This window comes from Selaginella moellendorffii, unplaced genomic scaffold, assembly GCF_000143415.4.
Source record: "Selaginella moellendorffii unplaced genomic scaffold, v1.0 SELMOscaffold_14, whole genome shotgun sequence".
Lineage (NCBI taxonomy): Eukaryota > Viridiplantae > Streptophyta > Lycopodiopsida > Selaginellales > Selaginellaceae > Selaginella > Selaginella moellendorffii.
Window position 1 is genome coordinate 1,516,050 of NW_003314275.1, and position 22,816 is coordinate 1,538,865.

A 22,816-nucleotide genomic window follows, 5' to 3' on the forward strand; every position below is an offset into this window, starting at 1 on the left:
TCATGGCAAGCTTCAAGACCACGCTTCTGCTGCGCCACTCTGATTTCGCGCGTTCCATGAACCATTTACACTTGGCCTTTCTAGGTACTAAGCTACCTAGAATCGTCTTTGGGAACCTTGAAGGAACTCTGTCCCTTAGCTTGCTAAGGCCTCCCTTTTTGCAAGCTTTCCAATTGCCACATAGTCTAACATGGACAATTCCATATTTTAGACTCTCCATGGCATCACGGTTGCTAGCGGCAACACCCTCGAGCCCCCACTTGATTCTCCACTCCCAGCTGGTATAACCAACCTTGGTTATGCCCTTCGATTTCTATGGTTCAGTTCCATCCCAATACTACTTGCCTTTTGGCCCCATATGTTTCCTTTGGTTATTCTCCTCCAGACCTTTCTATCATGCCTTAGCAAGTATTCTTAGGGATGTACCTACCCAATAGCCCAGGGAGTGGTTCCTCAATCCGGGTATGCTCACCTTATAATCCCACACACTGGGATTACATTGTTGCTTATGGGCCTTTCCATGCCCATCACTAGCCTTGCCAAAATTCCATTTTTGGCTTTGTCCAACTCGGGTAGACAGTCCTCTCTTGTCTCCGCAACTTTGGACATTTGGATAGCACCTTCTATCCATCATTCGCTAGGGACTTAGTCCCTTGGGCTTTATCTATTGCCCTCGCGACATCAAACACCACCTTCTGGTGTTCTAGAGTGTTCGGGTGTCCCAATGATGGCTTTCTTGACAATGAGTATTTCCTTTTATGACATTGACTTACTATATTGCAACACAAGCAACTTATCCCCCGTAAGGGTATATCCAACTTCCCTATGCTATTAAGAAGTCTTGGGTAGCTACCTTCTACCCGTTTAACCAGTTATTTTGCACCTCCTGCTTAGTTGCCTCATAGTTGTCAAGTCCTACAACTCATTGCTTGGTGCTTTCACACCTCCATCATTATCTGAGTCACCACACTCCAACTGCATGCTCTGCAGCTTAGGCTATGCCATTCCCATTTCCATTGGGATTCCTTTGGCAAGGGGTTCTCATGAACCCACCAACATAGCCTCAAGGTATCACACCTTGGCACATTTGGTGTCTCCACACCATCGGCTTCACGAGCTTACCTCTATGACACTTCTTCTTCATGTCTAAGTCTCTGCCAAGACCAATACCGCTCTTTCTCATGCCAACCATTTGTTAGCACCGCACCATAGAGGTCACACACAACTTTGGGTAAAAGTTGTTTTCTTTTTGGGAACACCTTTCCCACGACTTTAGCATGGCACATTTTGCCATCGATGAGATACCCTCTATTCTCATCCTTGGATCCTATGATCCCCCCCCCCCATCCTTTGTGGGGTACAACACACCTCAGTCCAAATGCTTCCATCAGTCCTTTTAGGACCATTCCTTGACTCTACTTGAGTCATCCAACAGTTTTGGACTTGGTTAATCCACAGACCTGTAAGGTCCTCTTTGTGAGGCACTAGCTCACTGGAATACACTTCTTGCATTCCTGTCCTACTCAAAAGGACTATTTTCACAAGTGTTACTCCGACACTTGATTTTGTTCTCTGGGGGCAACCTTTGCCCCTTATGACTACTTGTCCATGTGATGAGAATACCAACTCATCCACTTAATACACCCCCAACTCCTTGGGTTGTTCCAGCATTTATTAAAGGTAGCCCCGGCTACCATTTCAAGGACTTGAGTCCTCTTCCGTATTTGACCTCCCACGGTCATTGCCTCTGGTCTCACATTCATGAGCACCAACCTCAACTATATGAGGATAATCTTGTGACTCCTTTATTGTTTTGGAGTCTACATCTTTCCCGTGATCCCAACTATAGTTGTTTATCACAACTACGTTAGCCCGTTTGCTGCGTCAAACGTTCATTTGGATCACATCCTCAGCTCTCTGAGGAGACCTTATACTGTTCCCAAGACCCCAAAGTCGTTCCATTATTAGCCCTTTTCTATCCACCACGTTGTGCCCAAGTTCACGCATGAACTTGAGTGGAAAGCCATGTCCTCTCGACATGCTACTCTCCAGGATAGGCCCACTCCTAGGACCTTCCGATGCCAACATCAATGGTGATATACTTGAGCACCAATAAAAGTCGGACTAAGGAACAGCTCCGATACCAAGTTGTAAGCGACTAAATTTTCCATTCTACTTTAGTCACTTAACCACACCTCTGACCACTTGGAGGAGTCTTATTCACAACCTCCATAAGTCCAATCCAGGACTTGGGACTTGCTAGCCCCGAGAATGGCATCCATGCCACTCAACATTTGCACTTGGTCCAAGTGCTCCACGTGTCCAATCCCATGACCGACACTCAAAGGTACCACCGACATAGCAGCCCGTTACGCTAAGGCCATGCCCAATCACCTTTGCCACACTGGTAGTCCAATACCACTTGCATCACCGTCTTGGCTCTCCAAGACTAGGCAAACCATCCGTGAGTGGTCATCTCAGATCCACTCCTTAGCATCCTTAGGATGCCCACCGACAAGGGGAATAGCCTTCCCCAATATCCCTCTGTCAGTCCCCATTAAGTCCCTTTCTGCCCCTGGCCGTGTTTGCCAACACTGCCACTAGATCGAGACCCACAGGCCCGACCACTAAGTCCCACGGTCCTCTGGGACTTCCTCACCACACGACTGTGTCCTTGGTCACTACCCCAGAGGACTGCTCCTCTTCCTTTCCACAGTCTGGGCCTTTGGGACAACATTTCGGAACACCGTGGCCTTATGCGAGCCACCTGGGTACTCTCCTCGCCTTCTGCCCTTGGGTGCTCTAGCCATGGGCTTAGAGCGGGTTCCGTTGAGCCACACCAGGTATCCAAGTAGGTAGTGCCACCCACACTTGGACTGGGAGCATCGGCCAGTCGATCTCCCGGGGGAATTAGAGCCGGCTCTTGAACACTTCACCAAGCTACCCCGCTTGTCGGTCTGTGTTCACTCTAGTCTTGGACTTCCCAGTGGGCAGCTCATCACCCAACACTGGGTCTAGCCTTCCTGGGCCAAACTGGCCTTTCCTGGCCAAACTGGCTCCACTGCAGTCCTCCCCCCACTATACTTTTGGAGCTCACCAAACCCCCCAGGGTCTGGGAGACGAACGCTTTGGGCTTTCACCCTCTCAGGCTCCGGACTCGGACTCGGACTCGGACTCGGACTTGGACTCGGACTCGGACTCAGACTCGGATTCGGGCTCGGGCTCGGTCTCGGCCTCGGCCTCGGTCTCGGTCTCGGTCCCGATCCCGGTCTCGGTCTCGGTCTCGGTCTCGGTCCCGGTCTCGGTCTCGACTTCGGACTCCATCTCGGACTCCATCTCGGACTCCATCCCGGACTCCATCTCGGGTCCATCTCGGGTCCATCTCGGACTCCATCTCGGACTCTATCTCGGGTCCATCTCGGACTCCATTTCGGGTCCATCTCGGGTCCACCTCGGACTCCATCTCGGACTCCATCTCGGACTCCATCTCGGGTCCATCTCGGACTCCACTTCAGACTCCAACTCGGGTCCATCTCGGGTCCACCTCGGACTCCATCTTGGACTCCATCTCGGGTCCATCTCGGACTCCACTTCGGACTCCAACTCGGGTCCATCTCGGACTCCACTTCGGACTCCATTTCGGGTCCACCTCGGACTCCATCTCGGACTCCATCTCGGACTCCATCTCAGGTCCATCTCGGACTCCACTTCGGACTCCATCTCGGGTCCACCTCGGACTCCACTTCGGGGTCCTTCTCGGACTCTTCCACGTGTCATGTGTTGGTCCTTTTGGGTCCCTTTTTTGGAGCCTCACTTATTGCTCTCTTTGTGCTTGTTCCTCGAGCACTTTGTTGGGAGTTCCACTCCCGCTCTCAACCTTTCAAGGCAGAGCTTTTATTCCAAACGTGTTACGCTCGTTTGGCTTTTCGCTTCGGCCACTACCACGTGGCACCCTTCCAGCACCACTTTGGGGCCTAGGGATTTTGTGTCTCACATTGGCCTCAGCCTTTTCCGTAGCATCTCTAGTAGGAGTTTCCTCCTCTCGATTCACCCATCTAAAGGTTTCAACGTCATCAGCATGGTTCCTTTTCACCATCCCGCTAGCTGCATGCATGTCTCTATCAGTAACCGAACATGCATCCAACGTTCTTACCGAATGGTTCAATCCCACTAATCCTACACAGGTCACTTCGGATCTATTAGAAGAGTCTCTACGTATGCAACTTGAGTAAAAAAATCCGACAAAAGTTGGATAGGAATCGCTAAGACAATTCCTCTGATACCAGATGTAACGCACCTGAATTTGGAGCTGAACTCCAAGTCCATTGCGTTACGAAATGAAGGTCTGGTAGCATTAGCTCCCCGTATCCAACACCTGCACGTAAAATAGTGTCAAACGGAGTTTGGCACAATTTTGGCATATCAGTGGCCTAACGCAAGAAGGAGGGTACCCCACCGGCTAGAGCAACGTGGAGCTTGGGCTTAGACCCAAGCCAGACACAGAACAAGGAACAACACAGCCCAACGGGAGCCAAACTAATGCCTCAAGTGGTCGGACATGCACTATCTCTGCTATACATTTGGGACCCCCCATAACACCCCACCCCCCCTTGAGGAACACATGCTTCGGGCTTTCACCCCAAGCCGCTCTTAGTACCAGGAGTTAGTCTCTAGGACAAGCTCAAAACTTACTAAATATGGAATGTCCCTAGATTACAAATTTAGACACGAGACGAACACCATTGTGTTCAAGCCAATCTCTACATTTCGTAGATATGCCAAATGAGCGAATCTAGACACTTTCCATAAATAGCATTTAAGATCGAAATAAGACTAACACAAAGGGTATGATAGCGAGGGTATTTAACAAATATAGTAAGCTATCATCTAGCGATATTGAGGGACTAGTCTCAATACGCAAGGGTTTTTGTCATTAGTCAGTGTAAAACATAACGAGACGGGAACTCCTTACCAAGCTAAGTATGCTTAGCTAATAACACATAGGAATTCCGTCCTTATGTTCATCTGGTCTAAGTACACTCAAAATACTCAGTTAACTCCACTAGCACAAAAGGGGCTACCAAAGGGATCCAACTGTATTGACCTCCTGCCGTTATGGAAGTAAGAAAAGAGTGTCCATAAGGACTGGCCGACAAGTATCTTTCAATACCCGAAGTCACATTCGCGATAATATGAAAGCTTAGTTTGTGATTTCACCCTAATTAGTCTTTTGGATAAATTTGAAAACTTACTAAATATAGAATTTCATTAGATTGCAAATTAGAATGCAAGAACAATACTATGGTGTTTAGAACACTCTTTACATTTCATAAACATGCCTCACTAATACATATTATAAATAGCACATATGGGGTATGGTAGCAAGAGTGTTTAGCAAACATAGTAATCTATCATGTAGTAATATTAGGGGATTATACTCAATATATAAAAATTATTATCACTAGCCAATGCAAGACATAATAAAATAGGAATTTTTTACCAGACTAAATATGTTTACTTAATAGTATATAAGAATTCCATCCATATACTAGTTTGGTCTAAATACACTCAAAATGTCTAATTAACTTCATCAGTACAAGAAGGGCGAACAAAGGGAATCAACTATACTAAACTCCTACTATCATAGTAGTAAAAAGAGAATGTCTGAAAGGACAAGCTAACAAATATATTTTAATACTTTTGATATCAAAGGTGGTATCTTGTTCCTAAAGTTACATTTGTAACAAACGCTCACTTGAGAAGAGTATATTCTTGATGACTATATCGAGAATTTAGTAATTATAAAGAGTGAGTTAAAAAATTTATATAACATTGCAACCAACTCAAAAACCATGAAGAAAACATAGGGAAAGTGCATGTAATATATTAAAATGATATGATAAAACTAAATTAATTGGTGTTTTCTTTGCTTTTAGAGTTTATTTCATAATGCATTTACTACTAATCATTGAAAAAAGATTTAGCTTCTATTCATCCAACCTACAACATTATATGGTAATGTGTTAATTTCAAATAGAGTCATCATGGTTAAATCACATATCGAAGCTTTTACAACTATAGAGATAAGTAGCAAGTTTCACATGCTTAGAAATTTTGTCTACAACAAACTAGAGTCTAGGTTTGTCAAATGTTAGACAAACAAGTAATTCTTATAGTATTTTTGGGGTCTATGCCACAGTAATGAGCATAGAAAATACACTTTATTGAGCAATTTGTATTTGCTTGATAATTTTTAAACAACAATCAAACAAAAGATTCCAAACATGAAGGCAACTAAAACAAAAACTTGATTTATATATATTTAGAATTCTAAATAGGAGAAATCTTAATCACTATGTACAAGAAAATTCAAGTTTTTCTCTCGAAAACATACAATTAGTAAGATTTATCTTTTGGATTTCTAGCTCTTAAAGTAGCATAAGTTTATATCTAGGTTTTGCAGGTACTTTTGTCCAAATCCCCATTCATCACCTCAAATAGATATTGAAATCGGATGGCCAATCTTAACCCCTAAGGATATAAACTAACTTTAGAGAGTTCTCCTAAAGTGGGAGCATTGCCTGATAATTAAGGACACTGTTTCTATTAGAGGGTATTTCATTTATGTATTTTAGCAATTAAAGCTGAAGATGCCATTTTGCAAATGAGCATATTGAGTGGGGAATTCTTGAGCAAGGAGATCTCAAAAGGACATTGACACATATTATTCACTTTAAAGTTATGGTTTTGTGGTGCTATTCTCAACAAAGAAGAAGATTATGACTGTACAACCATTGTGTTGGGATGATTAGCAAGAGTATTTAGTCAAAAAAACTTCGTATGGGTCAGTCACAAGTGGATGATTAGGACAATCTTCTCTAAAGTTTTAAATGTTAATATAAAACTGACTTTGTAAAACCACTATATAAAACCAATAAAAATACCCATTATGTGAAACCCATAAAGGAAAACCAAATTCTAAAACCATATATAAAACATAATGATGAAGCATATGAAAGCATCTCACCTGTTTGAGCATTCTTATTCCCATTTGACACACACACACACACACATGGCATAATCATGATAATTACAATATCTGAGATAAATATTTACCTCCGTCAATGTATACCTCAGATTCAAAAGAAAACTCTTATTTTTCATTGATGGTGAGCTGCTACTGTTGATTCACAACACCTGAAAAATAAACAAAAGTTAATTCTTGCACATGCGAAGCAATGGTACACTACTTCTTCCATGTATGCTGCTTTAACCTAGAAGTGAATTCCAAGCCTGTCAAACATACCTGCTTGATTGGTTTATGAGGAAGCGTCGGTGTTGAAAGGTCCATGCTAAAGATCTTTGAGCCCGCAAATTGTAATAGCTTGTGTACCTGAAACACAAACTCAAAACCCTCAAGGACTTAGTTACCTCTGACTCTAGACTCTCTAGCTCCTTGTATTTCTTCATGATGTATTCCATCAGCATTTTCTTGCTAATGCACATTCTAGCTCGCACTGGATATACATGTACACTTAATTGCCGCTCCACTTCCCACGATCACAAAGCAAGCCTGTTGTTGGCGACGTATGTGGCAACTCCTAGGATCGAACGGAGAACCTCGGATTTGTCATGAAAAGCTGTGACACCATTCACGACCAGTATCATAGGTGTCTTGCCATACTTATATAAGGTGGGGTTCAGGGTTTAGGGTCACTATGTCAACTATCACTGGACGAATTGTGGTGTGCGGCAGACCAGGTCTTGTAGCATCGAGTTCTGTGCACAGTGCTACAGAGGGAAGCTTGTTAAGACTAGGTTTTATTAAAGATTTAATCTCAGATTGGTTCTTTTTTCAAAGAAACAACCTACGAGCTTTTTGTGGGAGAGCACAAGCCAATGCTAACGAGAGAGCTGATAAAAAGACTGGAGAAGTGAAGATGAGCGTGGTGGACTACACCCTTGGACTTCTCTATGTCCTTGCGACAATATCTTTTGAGGGCGCATATCACCTTTCACTTGCCACTTTGATCATTACCTTGTATTGGTTTTTTGTTCTTGATAGAGATGCCTTGCAGATTGGTATGGCTGCTACTGCAGCATATCAATATATCTGCCATGGGACGTGTGCTAGTGAAGCAAATCAAGGTATCTGCTGCGCACATTGCATTGATTATGACCAAAAAATGAACTTGTTGACTTTTTTTTAATTCTATTTGAAACATACTTTTTTATATTTTTAATTTATTTTTTCCCAAGAAAGCCGTGAATTGCATCGACCACACCCTACCGATTGTAAGATCCAATAGAACATGAAATGCTCCGAGACCAATACGCGGATCTCTCCTTCCCTTGTCCAAGATGATCAGTTCTGTTGCTGAAGTGTTGCAAGAGCATCATCCTCTTCAGCAACAGAACTGATCATCTTGGACAAGGAAATGGAATCTTTTTGTTTGGCTCGCCCGGTGCTCAAGATGAATAAGCCCAGCCATGAGCTGCTCGTGGAGATGGTTGCAAAGCACTCAATGACAAGCTCAATGCTTGGAGCGGCGTCTGTTCGAGTTCGACTTCTCAGAGGGCTGCTTAAGTTATTTACTCATTGTGAAGCTTACAACTCCCAAGGTCTACTTGTGGGCTACATCGATAGATATTGAATCTTGTTTGATCCGGCATTTTACCGTAAATCAAAACGACTGTGGGAGAGTTTGGCGTTCACAAATTTAACCACTTTAATGATCGTATCAATGTATGCCAATTGACAGTTGTACTAAAGAATATTCACGAAATCTCCATTTTATTTTCTCTTTTGTGGTGGCTGTGGTCCTTGCTTCACCCTTAGAAACACCGACACTCTCCCTGGATCCTCCTCGCCTCCTCTCCTCCGACAAGGATGATTTGTAAGAACTTCTCAATCTGTAACTCTCGCCTCGATCTCGATTGGACGATGGCTTGTTCACCCCACTATCCCTGCTGCTATCTCTCCGCTCCGAATCTCTTTCCTTGTAATCGTACTCATCATAAAACCATCTCCAATTGGATGAGGGGCCCCTCCATAAGTTTCAATTCCGTCAGGCATCCATGGCATTTGCTAGCCTGAATAGTCTAGTTTACCAAGTCAGTAACTGGAGCATCGAAATTGAGGAAAAGTACCTAGGCATCCTTACCTCCATCAAAACAACTTTCTCCCAGGTCTGTGATTGATCCCTCGCTGCCGATAGAACAGGAGAGGCTGCTTTTGAGGCAACACTGACTCCATATCTGTGAACGATGTATTAGATTACTCATTGCATCACACCATGGAAGGAGGTCGTCGACAGGCACATGTGTCGCTCCACAAACGCATTTGCATTTAGAAATGATCTCGCCGCTATCCTTTTAAGGGAGTAGCAACATAAGAGAGTGGATTATGCATTATCTCAATTCCTCCACAAAATGGCCACCAGGAAGAACAAGAAAAGGCATACCTCCTATGACTGTGATATATGAAGCAAAATGTAACTCTTCTTTCTTCCTCTTTTTCTTTTAACGCATTCTTTGAACCATGGACCCTGTGGCACAAAAAAAGGCCTGCGATGGAGATAAAAAAAGAGAGAGTGGAAAACTTATCAGCCAGATAATGCTGTCATACTCCTTGACAGCCTCCGTGAACTTGGTACACATTTGACACAGCCCCGCATTGAGCAAGTCAAATTGTTAAGCTAATAATCGACGGACCGTCGATTTTCTGCTGGGCTCCAATTGGGATTTTCGTGCTCGCCACCGTCGAAGCAGTGAAACTCCTATTCGAAAGCTCCAGACAATGTAAGCCGTGTTTCCTTAGCTGCTTACTTGCAAGTCTGAGATCAAATGCTGAGGTTTGTATTCCTCTTTATTTACTTCTTTTCTTCTTAAGTTAATGAATCTGTGATTTTGGTTTTGCACAGGCCACCATTTGGTGGTTTCCTCAACGCCAGCATCTGTCTAGAACCTGGACTTTAGCTGCATAATCTCTGTGTAAACTGCATTGTCGAAGTCATCTTCCACTTTTCAGATCGTTTTGTACTCAACAATCAAACAGGTGGGAAACACAAAGGTCATAATCTGCATACCACAGCAAGCGGCCGCTTATTTGCGTGAAGTCGAAGAGCGGGCTAGGACGGGCGCAGTCACTGTTGGTCGCAACCTCTATGGGATCCTTGCAGTGTCAGACCCGCTCAAACGAGAAGCCGCCATTCGCCCATGCACAGGAAAGCTCGTGTTAAATCTTTGAGAAACTTATACTCGTCAGTTGCTTGCATCGTGCAAGTGTCTGGCTATAGCAAGAGAGGGCACTGCTTTGGTTGGCAGTCGTCTGTCTACTTATGAGTGTTCCTATTCCCATTTTGTTTGAAGCCTTCCACAACGACGTTCTTCCTGGTGGCTAATTCACTTCCACATTATATATCCTTGTACATATGTATATATAGCATCTATAGCCAAAATTGCCTTAATCAGACTTAACACTGTCTTCTCTACTTCTTGTAGTCACTATACTGAAAATCACCTCTAACAGTTGGACTTAATACTGTTCTTTTCTACTCAGTTTTTTTCATGTTTGTAGTCACTGCATAGCACCCACGCATAAGCATGATAATTACAATATCCGAGATAAATATTTACCTGCATAGTCCTCTGCAAGTATTTCCTCTGCATAGTCCATGTAGACTTCAGATTCGAAACAAAGTTCCCGCTTTTCATTGATGGAGAAAAGATTGCTACTGTTAATTCGCAACACCTGAAGAACAAACAAAAGTTATTTCTCACAATTCTATGTTTTTCCAGACCTTGGAAAGCGGCACAATCTTCTGTAGCTTTCTGACGTGCAACCTCCCACCGTTGCCTCGAAGTGCTTCCAGCAACTTGACCACCCATGGGCGATTTTCTTGATCGAGCAATCCTGCGCGTGCGAAGCAATGGTACACTACTTCTTCCATGTATGCTACTTTAACCTGCTCAAGGCATAAGTGACTAGAAGTTAATTCCGAGCCTGTCAAGCATACCTGCTCGATTGGTTTATGAAGAAGCATTCGTGCCCAGAGGTTGATGCTAAGGATCTTTGAGCCTGTCAAGCGTAATAGCTCGTGTACCTGAAACACAAACTCAAGAAAAGGAGATAACTCTCAAGAACTTAGTTACCTCCGACTCTCGACTCTCCAGCTCCTTGTATTTCTTCATGATGTACTCCACTAGGATTTTCTTGCTAACGCTCTCCACTTGTAACATTCTAGCTCGAGACAAGGCACTCGATATACGAGAGATGTACACTAGCTCACCTGCAATACAGACAATAAAGAAAAATCATTAACTGCCACAATTTTGAGCCAAATTGCTATACCTCCGCTTCCCATGATCACAAACGACGCGAGCCTGTTGTCAGCGACGTATTTGGCAACTCCTAGGATCGAACGAAGGGCCTTGGATTTATCGTCAAAAGTTGTGACACCATCCACTACCAGTATGATAGGTGTCTTGCCATGTAGACAACCATATACCCAAGCAACACCCGCGAGAATTCAAGTGAAAAAGTCGACTTTGGATAGGATATTGCTCCAAAGCAGTCCAAAAGGTAGTTGTTGCAAGATTTTGTTACTTAGCCATTCTCTTGTGTCTCGGACGTTCACCCCTTCGTGCATATGCACATAAATGTAGCTACGTTGTTTCAAGCTGAGAGCCTTTTTTATTAACGTCGACTTTACCGAGGCATGGCTATTAGAAAATGAACATGAGCGTTGAAATGTTAAAGAAAAGACAGAGCTCACTAGCCTGTGTGCGCTGGTGGCAAGGCAGGGACTGATCCACCGCGACTGGCATTTCTTTCCAAGAAAGCCCGAGACAGAGCCCAGCAAGAACCACTGACGGCATGCCGCGCTGTACGCCACCAGCTGCTCTTTCCCACCGCTGGGCCTCTCGTGCCCACATTTGTGCAGCAAGAGCCAGGCTGTTTCACGCGACACCGACGTTCGCCGGATGGACGGCTCGATGGTAAGCTCCCGCCACGCATGGCATACCGCACTGCACTGCGCGACGTCGCGCAACGGTAGCCGCGAGAGGATGACTACCGTCATGTCACTGGCGATACCATGGCTGCATTGGGCGGCGGACTCTCTCCTTACCAACCATCGTGACCGTTGAAAAAGGTAGAATATTCTCCATCTTTCTTTGCAAGCGTTTACACCAAAATCATTCATATTTGACTTCTCATAACCGGGTTCAGGGTTTAGGGTCACTATGTCAGCTCTCACAGGACAAATTGTGGTGTGCGGACCAAGTCTTGTAGCATCAAGTTCTGTACACAGTGCTACAAGACTCAATGTTTCTAGGAAGAACATTGGAGCGAAGCTTGTTGCAAGGTAAGACTAGGTCTTATTAAAGATTTGATCTCAGATTGGTTCTTTTTTCCAAGAAACAACCGACGAGCTTTTTGTGGGAGAGCTCAAGCTAAAGCTAATGACAGAGATGATAAAAAGACCAGAGAAGTGAAGATGAGCTTTATGAAGATGAGTTTGGTGGACGACACAATTACACTTGTCCGTGTCCTTGCGGTACTATGTTTTGTGGCCTGTTATGAGGGCGGGTATCGCCTTTTGGTTTTCACTCTGGGCATGACCTTGTTTTGCGGTGGTGGCGCAATTGTCTTGAGTTTGGGTTTTGCGTTGGCGGTGGTGGCTGTGGAGTTCTTAATAGTGATGCCTTGCAGATTGGTATGGCTACTACTGCAGCATATCAACATATCTGCCGTGAAACATGTGTTAGTACAGCAAATCAAGGTGTCTGCTGCGGACATTGCATTGATTTTGACCAAGCGATAAAACGAATTTGTTGACTTTCTTATTAATAAAATCCAAATTTCAAACTCTCTCAAAGAATATTCGTGCATTTTATTTACACTGTTTTCCATTTTTTTTACATCTTGGCGCTATCCTAGAAAAGACACTTTTCACGGGTTCATTATCTTTTTCCCGTGAGACAAGGATGATTTGTAAGTACTTCTCGATCTGTAACTCTCACCTCGATCTCGATCTTGCTCTCGCTTTCGGTCTCAATCCGACGATGGCTTGTGTCTTTCGCCTGCGCTGCTGTGGCCTTCATGGTGGCTCGACCTTCTATCCCTGCTGGTATTCCCTGCGCTTCCTTGAGGAACTGTCCTCCCCGTTTTGATCCCTGCTGTGAACGTTTTTAGCTGCCACTGCTGGGCTCCAATTGGGATTTTCTTGCTTGCCACCATCAAAGCAGTGAAGCTCCTATTCCAAAGCTCCAGATGATGTAAGCCGTGTTTCCTTAGCTGCTCACTTACAAGTCTGAGATCAAATGCTGAGGTTTGTATTCCTCTTTATTTACTTCTTTTCTTCTTAAGTTTATGAATCTCTGATTTTGGTTTTGCACAGGCCACCATTTGGTTGACGCCAGAATCTCTGTCTAGAACCCAGGACTTTTATATGATCATTTACATTTATTTGTTAAGAATTAATTTTCAATAATTTAGACCTAGTCTTTCAAAACTTAATAGTCCTATATGCCTCTAAAATTGGGTGGTATAAAACTCATGCAATTGTAAAACTTTATCATCCTCAAAATTTGAAGAAGAGTTTAATTACTTTGGTTTAATTGCTTTATCTGCCTTTGTTTTTTTCTTCCTTATTTTGTTCTCTTTTTTTAATTTATGAGCTTTCTTTCACAAATTCTTGATCTCTATATCTTGAGTCACATGTTACAGAGTAGTCTTAGCCTCTTTTGCAACATTTCTAGTAACAGTTTTCTCCTCTTGATTTGCTTATTTAGAAGTTTTAACAATATCAACACGATTCTGATTTGCTATCTCGCATAAAATATTCTTATTGAATGGTGCAATTTAGCTAATCTTATATAGGTCAATTTAGATCTTCTAACAAAATTTCTATATATGCAACTAAAGTTAGAAATTCTGACAAAGGAATTGCTAAGACAATTCCTTTGATACCAAATATAATACACCTTAATTTAGAGTTGAACTCCAACTCTTACATGCAAAACAGTGTTCTGGCACAATTTTAATATATCAGTGGTTTAATGTAAGGAGGTGGGTACCCCACCAACTAAAGCATCATGGAACTTAAACTTATACCCAAGCTAAATGCAAAACAAAGTAGCTTAGTGGAAGACAAATTAATGCCTCAAATGGTCCATTTTTTCGACCACTATCCTTATTATACATTTAGAACTTCCCCCTATATGAAAGCTTAGTTTGTGATTTCACCCTAGTTAGTCTCTGGAACAAGCTTAAAAATTTACTAAATATAGAATTTCACTAGATTGTGAATTAGAATATATGAATAACAAAGTGTTTAGAGCATTCTTTACATTTCATAAATATGCCTCATTAACATATGCCATAAATAACACATATGAAGTATGATAGCAAGAGTGTTTGGTAAACGCAATAATCTATCATGTAGCAATATTAAAGGACTAAACTCAATATACAAAGATTATATCACTAGCCAATGCAAGACATAATGAGATAGGAATTTTTTACCAGACTAAGTATGTTTACCTAATAGTATATAAGAAGTCTATCGTTATACTATTCCAGTTTAAGTACACTTGAGATGTCCAATTAACTCCACTAGCATAAAAAGGGCGAATGAGGGAACTAATTAACTGAACTCCTATTGTCATAGCAGTAAAAATAGAATGTTTGAAAGGACAGATTAATAAATATATTTCAATACTTTCGATATCTTCAACAAGTATCTTGTTCTCAAAGTCACATTTGTAATATACACTCACTTGAGAAGAATATATTCTTGATGACTACATAGAGAATTTGATAATTATAAAGAGTGAATTCAAAAACTTATATAAACATTGCAACCAACTCAAAAACTATAAAAGAAACATGGGGAAAGTGCATGCAATATATTGTTTTTATCATATCATTTATATTTGTCTATAACTAAATTAATTGGTGTTTTCTTTGCTTTTAGAGTTTATTTCACAAAGATGCATTTACTACTAATCAAGGAGTCTAATAGTTTATTGCCTCTAGAATGGTTGAGAAAAAACTAGCTTCTAATTTCATCCAACATGGTAATGTGTTAATTTCAAATCGAGTCATCATGGTCAAATCATATATCTAAGCTTTTACAACTACAGAAATAAGTAGCAAGCTTCACATGCTTGGAAATTTTGTCTATAACAAACTAGAGTTTAGGTTTGTCAAATGTCAGACAAACAAGTATTACTTATAGTATTTTTGGGGTTCTGTGCCACAATAATGAGTACAAAAAATACACTTTATTGAGTAATTTGCATTTTCTTGATAATTTTTAAACAAAATTCAAACAAAAGATTTAAATCATAAAGGCAACTCATTAAAAAAATTAAAATAGAAGAAATCTTAGTCACTATGAACAAAAAAATTCAAGTTTTTCTCTTGAAAACATACTATTGGTAAGATTTATCTTTTGAATTTCTAGCTCTTAAAGTAGCACAAGTTTATATCTAGGTTTTGCAGGTTCTTTTGTCCAAATCCCCATTCATCACCTCAAATAGATACTAAAATCAGATGGCAAATCTTAACCCCTCATCAAATAACATTTGATCACACTTATATCTTCCAATTAAATACATTTGAGGGAGATATGTGTTCTTCCATAATTGTCACTATAACTAGGCAATGCTCCCAATTTAGAAGAGAACTCTCTAAATCTAGTTTATATCCTGGGACACTATTTCCATTAAAGGGCATTTCATTTATGTATTTTAAATTTCATCTAATGATTCAATTAAAGTTAAATATACTGAAGATGCCTTTTTGCAAATGAACATATTGAGTGGGGAATTCTTGAGCAAGGAGATCTCAAAAGGACATTGACACTTTTGTCTTATTATACAAGTTTTCAACTAATTCTGGAAGATTGTACAATAGATGTCAAGTGGGTGATATTAAGATGCTCAAAGTTATGGTTTTGTGATGCTATTCTCAACAAAGAAGAAGATTATGACTATACAACCATTGTGTTAGGATGATTAACAAGAGTATTTAGTAAAAAAAAACTTCACATGGGTCAGTCACAAGTGGATGAAATACCTAGCTTTAGGACAATCTTCTCTAAAGATTTAAATGTTAATAAATCATCCCTACAAAACCACTATATAAAACCAATAAAAATACCCCATAAAGGAAAACCAAATTCTAAAACCATATAAAAAACATATTGCACTGATGAAGCATATGAAACCATCTCACCTGTTTGAGCATTCTTATTCCCATTTGATTGAAGCCTTCCACAATGACGTTCTTCCAGGTGGCAATGATGTTTGAATAATTCACTTCCATATTATATATCCTCGTGCATACACATAGATATATAGTGTCTGTAGCAGAAATTGCTGTGCTGCAATTGTTAGTCCTTCTCAGCTTTGTAGTCACTCCAAAGCACCCAGGCATAATCATGATAATTACAATATCTGAGATAAATACTTAGCTCAGTATTTCCTTTGTGTAGTCAATGTATATCTCAGATTCAAAAGAAAACTCTTGTTTTTCATTGATGGTGAGCTGCTACTGTTGATTCACAACACCTGAAAAACAAACAAAAGTTAATTCTTGCACATGCGAAGCAATTGTACACTACTTCTTCCATGTATGCTGCTTTAATCTAGAAGTTAATTCCAGCATACCTGCTCGATCGGTTTATGAGGAAGCATCGGTGTCAAAAGGTCCATGCTAAAGATCTTTGACCCTGCCAATTGTAATAGCTTGCATACCTGAAACACAAACTCAAACCCCTCAAGGACTTAGTTACCTCTGACTCTCGACTCTCTAGCTCCTTGTATTTCTTCATGATGTATTCCATTAGCATTTTCCATTAATTGCCGCTCCACTTCCCACGATCACAAAGCAAGCCTGTTGTTGGCGACGTGGCAACTCCTAGGATCGAATGGAGAACCTCGGATTTGTCATCAAAAGCTCTGACACCATTGACGACTAGTATCATGAATTCCATTTAACCATATAAAGTGGGGTTCAGGGTTTAGGGTCACTATGTCAACTATCACTGGACGAATTGTGGTGTGCAGTCGAGTTCTGTGCACAGTGCCAATGTACATTGGAGTGAAGCTTGTCGCAAGGTAAGACTAGGTTTTATTAAAGATTTGATCTCAGATTGGTTCTTTTTTCAACGAAACAACCTACGAGCTTTTCGTGGGAGAGCACAAGCCAAAGCTAACGAGAGAGCTGATAAAAAAACTGGAGAAGTGAAAATGGGCTTGGTGGACTACACACTTGGACTTCTCTATGTCCTTGCGACAATATCTTTTGAGGGCGCATATCACCTTTCACTTGCCACTTTGATCATTACCTTGTTGTGCGGTGGTCCCTTATTTATTGGTTATGTATTTGGGCTTTTTGTTCTTGATAGAGATGCCTTGCAGATTGGTATGGCTGCTACTGCAGCATATCAATATATCTGCCATGGGACGTGTGCTAGTGAAGAAAATCAAGGTATCTGCTATGCACATTGCATTGATTATGACCAAAAAATGAACTTGTTGACTTTTTTTTAATTCTATTTGAAACATATTTTTTTATATTTTTAATTTATTTTTTCCCAAGAAGGAGAAAGTCTAAAACATAAGCACTGTAATCTAGACCTCCTGTAATCTAGGCTTGTGTCAAGACCTCCAGCCCGGTCTCCAACGGGTCCTTGTCCATGCACTGGGCAGCGATTTGGAGCCGCGAATTGCGTCGACCACACCCCATCCATTGTAAGATCCATAGCAAAATAGCTGTATTGTATACAATAGAACATGACATGCTCTGAGACCAAGACGCGGATCTCTCCTTCTTCCCTTGTCCAAGATGATCAGTTCTGTTGCTGAAGTGTTGCAAGAGCATCATCCTCTTCAGCAACAGAACTGATCATCTTGGACAAGGAAACCAGTGCTCAAGATGAGTAAGCCCAGCCATGAGCTGCTCGTGGAGATGGTTGCAAAGCACTCAATGACAAGCTCCATGCTTGGAGCGGCGTGTGTTCGAGTTCGACTTCCCAGAGGGCTGCTTAAGTTATCTACTCATTGTGGAGCTTACAACTCCCAAGGTCTACTTGTGGGCTACATCAATAGATATTGGATCTTGTTTGATCCGGCATTTTACCGTAAGTCAAGACGACTGTGGAAGAGTTTAGCGTTCACAAATTTAACCACTTTATATCAATGTATGCCAGGAGGCAATTGACCGTTGTACTTCTCAAAGAATATTCACGAAATCTCCATTTTATTTTCTCTTTTGTGGTGGCTGTGGTGGTTCTACTGCTCTTGCTCCTCCTGCTTCACCCTTAGAAACACCGACACTCTCCTTGGATCCTCCTCGCCTCCTCTCCTCCGACAAGGATGATTTGTAAGAACTTCTCGATCTGTAACTCTCGCCTCGATCTCGATCAGACGATGGCTTGTTCACCCCACTATCCTTGCTGCTATCTCTCCGCTCCGAATCTCTTTCCTTGTAATCGTACTCATCATAAAACCATCTCCAATTGGATGAGGGGCCCCTCCATAAGGTTCAATTCCGTCAGGCATCCATGGCATTTGCTAGCCTGAATAGTCTAGTTTACCAAGTCAGTAACTGGAGCATCGAAATTGAGGAAAAGTACCTAGGCATCCTTACCTCCATCAAAACAACTTTCTCCCAGGTCTGCAATTGATCCCTCGCTGCCAATAGAACAGGAGAGGCTGCTTTTGAGGCAACACTGACTCCATATCTGTGAACGATGTATTAGATTATTCTTTCTCGACTCATTGCATCACACCATGGAAGGAGGTCGTCGACAGGCACATGTGTCGCTCCACAAACGCATTTGCATTTAGAAATGATCTCGCCGCTATCCTTTTAAGGGGGTAGCAACATAAGAGAGTGGATTATGCATTATCTCAATTCCTCCACAAAATGGCCACCAGGAAGAACAAGAAAAGGCATACCTCCTATGACTGTGATATATGAAGCAAAATGTAACTCTTCTTTCTTCCTCTTTTTCTTTTAACGCATTCTTTGAACGTATCGTCGTTTTCCATGGACCCTGTGGCACAAAAAAAGGCCTGCGATGGAGATAAAAAAAGAGAGAGTGGAAAACTTATCAGCCAGATAATGCTGTCATACTCCTTGACAGCCTCCGTGAACTTGGTACACATTTGACACAGCACCGCGTTGAGCAAGTCAAATTGTTAAGCTAATAATCGACGGACCGTCGATTTTCTGCTGGGCTCCAATTGGGATTTTCGTGCTCGCCACCGTCGAAGCAGTGAAACTCCTATTCGAAAGCTCCAGACGATGTAAGCCGTGTTTCCTTAGCTGCTTACTTGCAAGTCTGAGATCAAATGCTGAGGTTTGTATTCCTCTTTATTTACTTCTTTTCTTCTTAAGTTAATGAATTTGTGATTTTGGTTTTGCACAGGCCACCATTTGGTGGTTTCCTCGACGCCAGAATCTGTCTAGAACCTGGGACTTTAGCTGCATAATTTCTGTGTAAACTGCATTGTCAAAGGCTTCTTCCACTTTTCAGATCGTTTTGTACTCAACAATCAAACAGGTGGGAAACACAAAGGTCATAATCTGCATACCACAGCAAGCGGCCGCTTATTTGCGTGAAGTCGAAGAGCGGGCTAGGACGGGCGCAGTCACTGTTGGTCACAACCTCTATGGGATCCTCGCAGTGTCAGACCCGCTCAAACGAGAAGCCGCCATTCGCCCGTGCACAGGAAAGCTCGTGTTAAATCTTTGAGAAACTTTTACTCGTCAGTTGCTTGCGTCGCGCAAGTGTCTGGCTATAGCAAGAGAGGACACTGCTTTGGTTGGCAGTCGTCTGTCTACTTATGAGTGTTCCTATTCCCATTTTGTTTGAAGCCTTCCACAACGATGTTCTTCCTGGTGGCTAATTCACTTCCACATTATATATCCTTGTACATATGTATATATAGCATCTATAGCCAAAATTGCCTCAGTCAGACTTAACACCGTCTTCTCTACTTCTTGTAGTCACTATACCGAAAATCACCTCTACCAGTTGGACTTAATACTGTTCTTTTCTACTCAGTTTTTTTCATGTTTGTAGTCACTGCATAGCACCCACGCATAAGCATGATAATTACAATATCCGAGATAAATATTTACCTGCATAGTCCTCTGCAAGTATTTCCTCTGCATAGTCCATGTAGACTTCAGATTCGAAACAAAGTTCTCGCTTTTCATTGATGGAGAAAAGATTGCTACTGTTAATTCGCAACACCTGAAGAACAAACAAAAGTTATTTCTCACAATTCTATGTTTTTCCAGACCTTGGAAAGCGGCACAATCTTCTGTAGCTTTCTGACGTGCAACCTCCCACCGTTGCCTCGAAGTGCTTCCAGCAACTTGACCACCCACGGGCGATTTTCTTGATCGAGCAGTCCTGCGCGTGCGAAGCAATGGTACACTACTTCTTCCATGTATGCTGCTTTAACCTGCTCAAGGCATAAGTGACTAGAAGTTAATTCCGAGCCTGTCAAGCATACCTGCTCGATTGGTTTATGAAGAAGCATTCGTGCCCAGAGGTTGATGCTAAGGATCTTTGAGCCTGTCAAGCGTAATAGCTCGTGTACCTGAAACACAAGCTCAAAAAAAGGAGATAACTCTCAAGAACTTAGTTACCTCCGACTCTCGACTCTCCAGCTCCTTGTATTTCTTCATGATGTACTCCACTAGGATTTTCTTGCTAACGCTCTCCACTCGTAACATTCTAGCTCGAGACAAGGCACTCGATATACGAGAGATGTACACTAGCTCACCTGCAATACAGACAATAAAGAAAAATCATTAACTGCCACAATTTTGAGCCAAATTGCTATACCTCCGCTTCCCACAATCACAAACGACGCGAGCCTGTTGTCGGCGACGTATTTGGCAACTCCTAGGATCGAACGAAGGGCCTCGGATTTATCGTCAAAAGCTGTGACACCATCCACTACCAGCATGATAGGTGTCTTGCCATGTAGACAACCATATACCCAAGCAACACCTGGGAGAATTCGAGTGAAAAAGTCGACTTTGGATAGGACATTGCTCCAAAGCAATCCAAAGGGTAGTTGTTGCAAGATTTTTTCACTTAGCCATTCTCTCGTGTCTCGGACGTTCACCCCTTCGTGCATATGCACATAAATGTAGCCACGTTGTTTCAAGCTGAGAGCCTTTTTTATTAACGTCGACTTTCCCGAGGCATGGCTATTAGAAAATAAACATAAGCGTTAAAATGTTAAAGAAATAAAACATTACAAACCTGCCATAAAGGAAGTAGAAGTACCCAGAATTCATTTCCAGCTCATGTAAAATCTTTTGAGCGTATTCCTTACGATCAATCTCTTCTTTACCTCCACATGGACCCTTCAGATGGAGAGCACAAAAGGTGACCACTGCAACAACCAATGGTGTTACGCAGGCTGCAAGAATAAACGTTGCCAAAGTTTCCATAACTTTCTTGAGTTGTGACCAAAGCCAAGTCACGATGATGTGTGATGTAAACCACACTTGAATCGATGAAACAAGCCACGCCAGAATTGATGACAGGATGGATGCAGGCCATGCTGGAAGCGATGAAAAGATGGCCATTGTGTATCCATTTCCAACTTTGGGTACATCTGGTATTATGAGGCACACACACAAACATGATACATTCTTTATTAAACAATGTAAAGGGATACCTCGGGTCAGTAGTGGGGACTGCAGATCTCGTCGCGTCCAGGTGGGAAACGAGCCTCGGGTCAGCGGTGGGGACTGCAGATCTCGTCGTGTCCAAGTGGGACTTCGTGTCCACGCTGCAATCAAATAGCATTAGCTTGAATGAAGAAAGGGAGAGCATTTAATACTTGGGTTAAATGCGCTGCGGCACTGTATCTCTTGTGGGTAATGGATAGACAAGCTTGCTCCGGTTTTGGCTGTTGTGAAACAAACACCGAGATAAGAGTGTGAGAGCTTAAAAAATACCTCTGCAGCTTTGTCCTTGTCGGATCGAGCTATTCCGAGCTGGAAAGCCAAAAATACAGCATCAGTCAATAGAAAGAGTAGCTATACCTCCATGGAAGCTGGGGCGCCGCAGACCCAAACCGAGATTAGCGCTCCCTTCCATTGATAGAGAATGCAAGTAAACCCTAGGTATGAAAAAGGGGAAAATTGCTTAACAGGTTTTTGGGTTTATATCACTGGCAATTGCAAACGGGATGGGCTTCGGCACTGGACCACGAGGCCCGGGCCCAGCTTCCAGATTGTACTCCAGATTTGCAGTCCAAAGCTCGCGATCGACTCGCGCAAGACGAGAAGTAGCAATCTTTCTCTAGAAACTAGGAGATTTGAATGAACCTGGGCCGTGAATCGGCGCTGGTTGGAATCTGTGATCGCGGCGATCTGCCAGGAGACGGAATCCGGGAAGAAACCGTGGATGATCCGCCAAAGATTGTCCTGGATGTCGAATTGAGCGAGGATTTGAGGCGTGGAGCTCACCCCCCAGATGCAACAGAAACCACTCCCATCCTCGCGTAGCGCCGAGCACAGCAAGCTCAAAAATCCTCGCGTAGTGATCGCATCCACGCTCGCCACTGATCTTCTCGCCTTGGATAGTTTGGCATCTGCTAGATCGAAGAGGCAAACACCCCAGTTGGATCCCCACAGAGAAATCGGTCCCGCCAAGACGATCCCATAGCCACCACCGCTCTTCTTCCACATCGCGAGAGCCTCAATGATAGAAAACCCCTCATCGACCGACAAAATGCGCCGCGCGGTACCGCGGAGTGACGC

At 42.5% G+C, this 22,816-nt stretch overlaps 1 protein-coding gene across 1 annotated transcript; it reads right to left on the reverse strand.

Annotated features, from left to right (window-relative positions):
• Window positions 1-19,966: 19,966 nt before the first annotated feature.
• LOC9632433 lies at window positions 19,967-22,162 on the reverse strand. The gene is made up of 11 exons (XM_024675208.1): window positions 22,097-22,162; window positions 22,010-22,048; window positions 21,892-21,960; window positions 21,727-21,840; window positions 21,306-21,663; window positions 20,880-21,250; window positions 20,681-20,817; window positions 20,545-20,631; window positions 20,329-20,493; window positions 20,165-20,279; window positions 19,967-20,108 (listed from the first exon to the last, which is right to left on the reverse strand). Exons 1-11 carry the CDS (start codon window positions 22,149-22,151, stop codon window positions 20,080-20,082), a joined length of 1,539 nt encoding a protein of 512 aa, XP_024530976.1. The 5' UTR covers window positions 22,152-22,162; the 3' UTR covers window positions 19,967-20,079.
• Window positions 22,163-22,816: the final 654 nt, after the last annotated feature.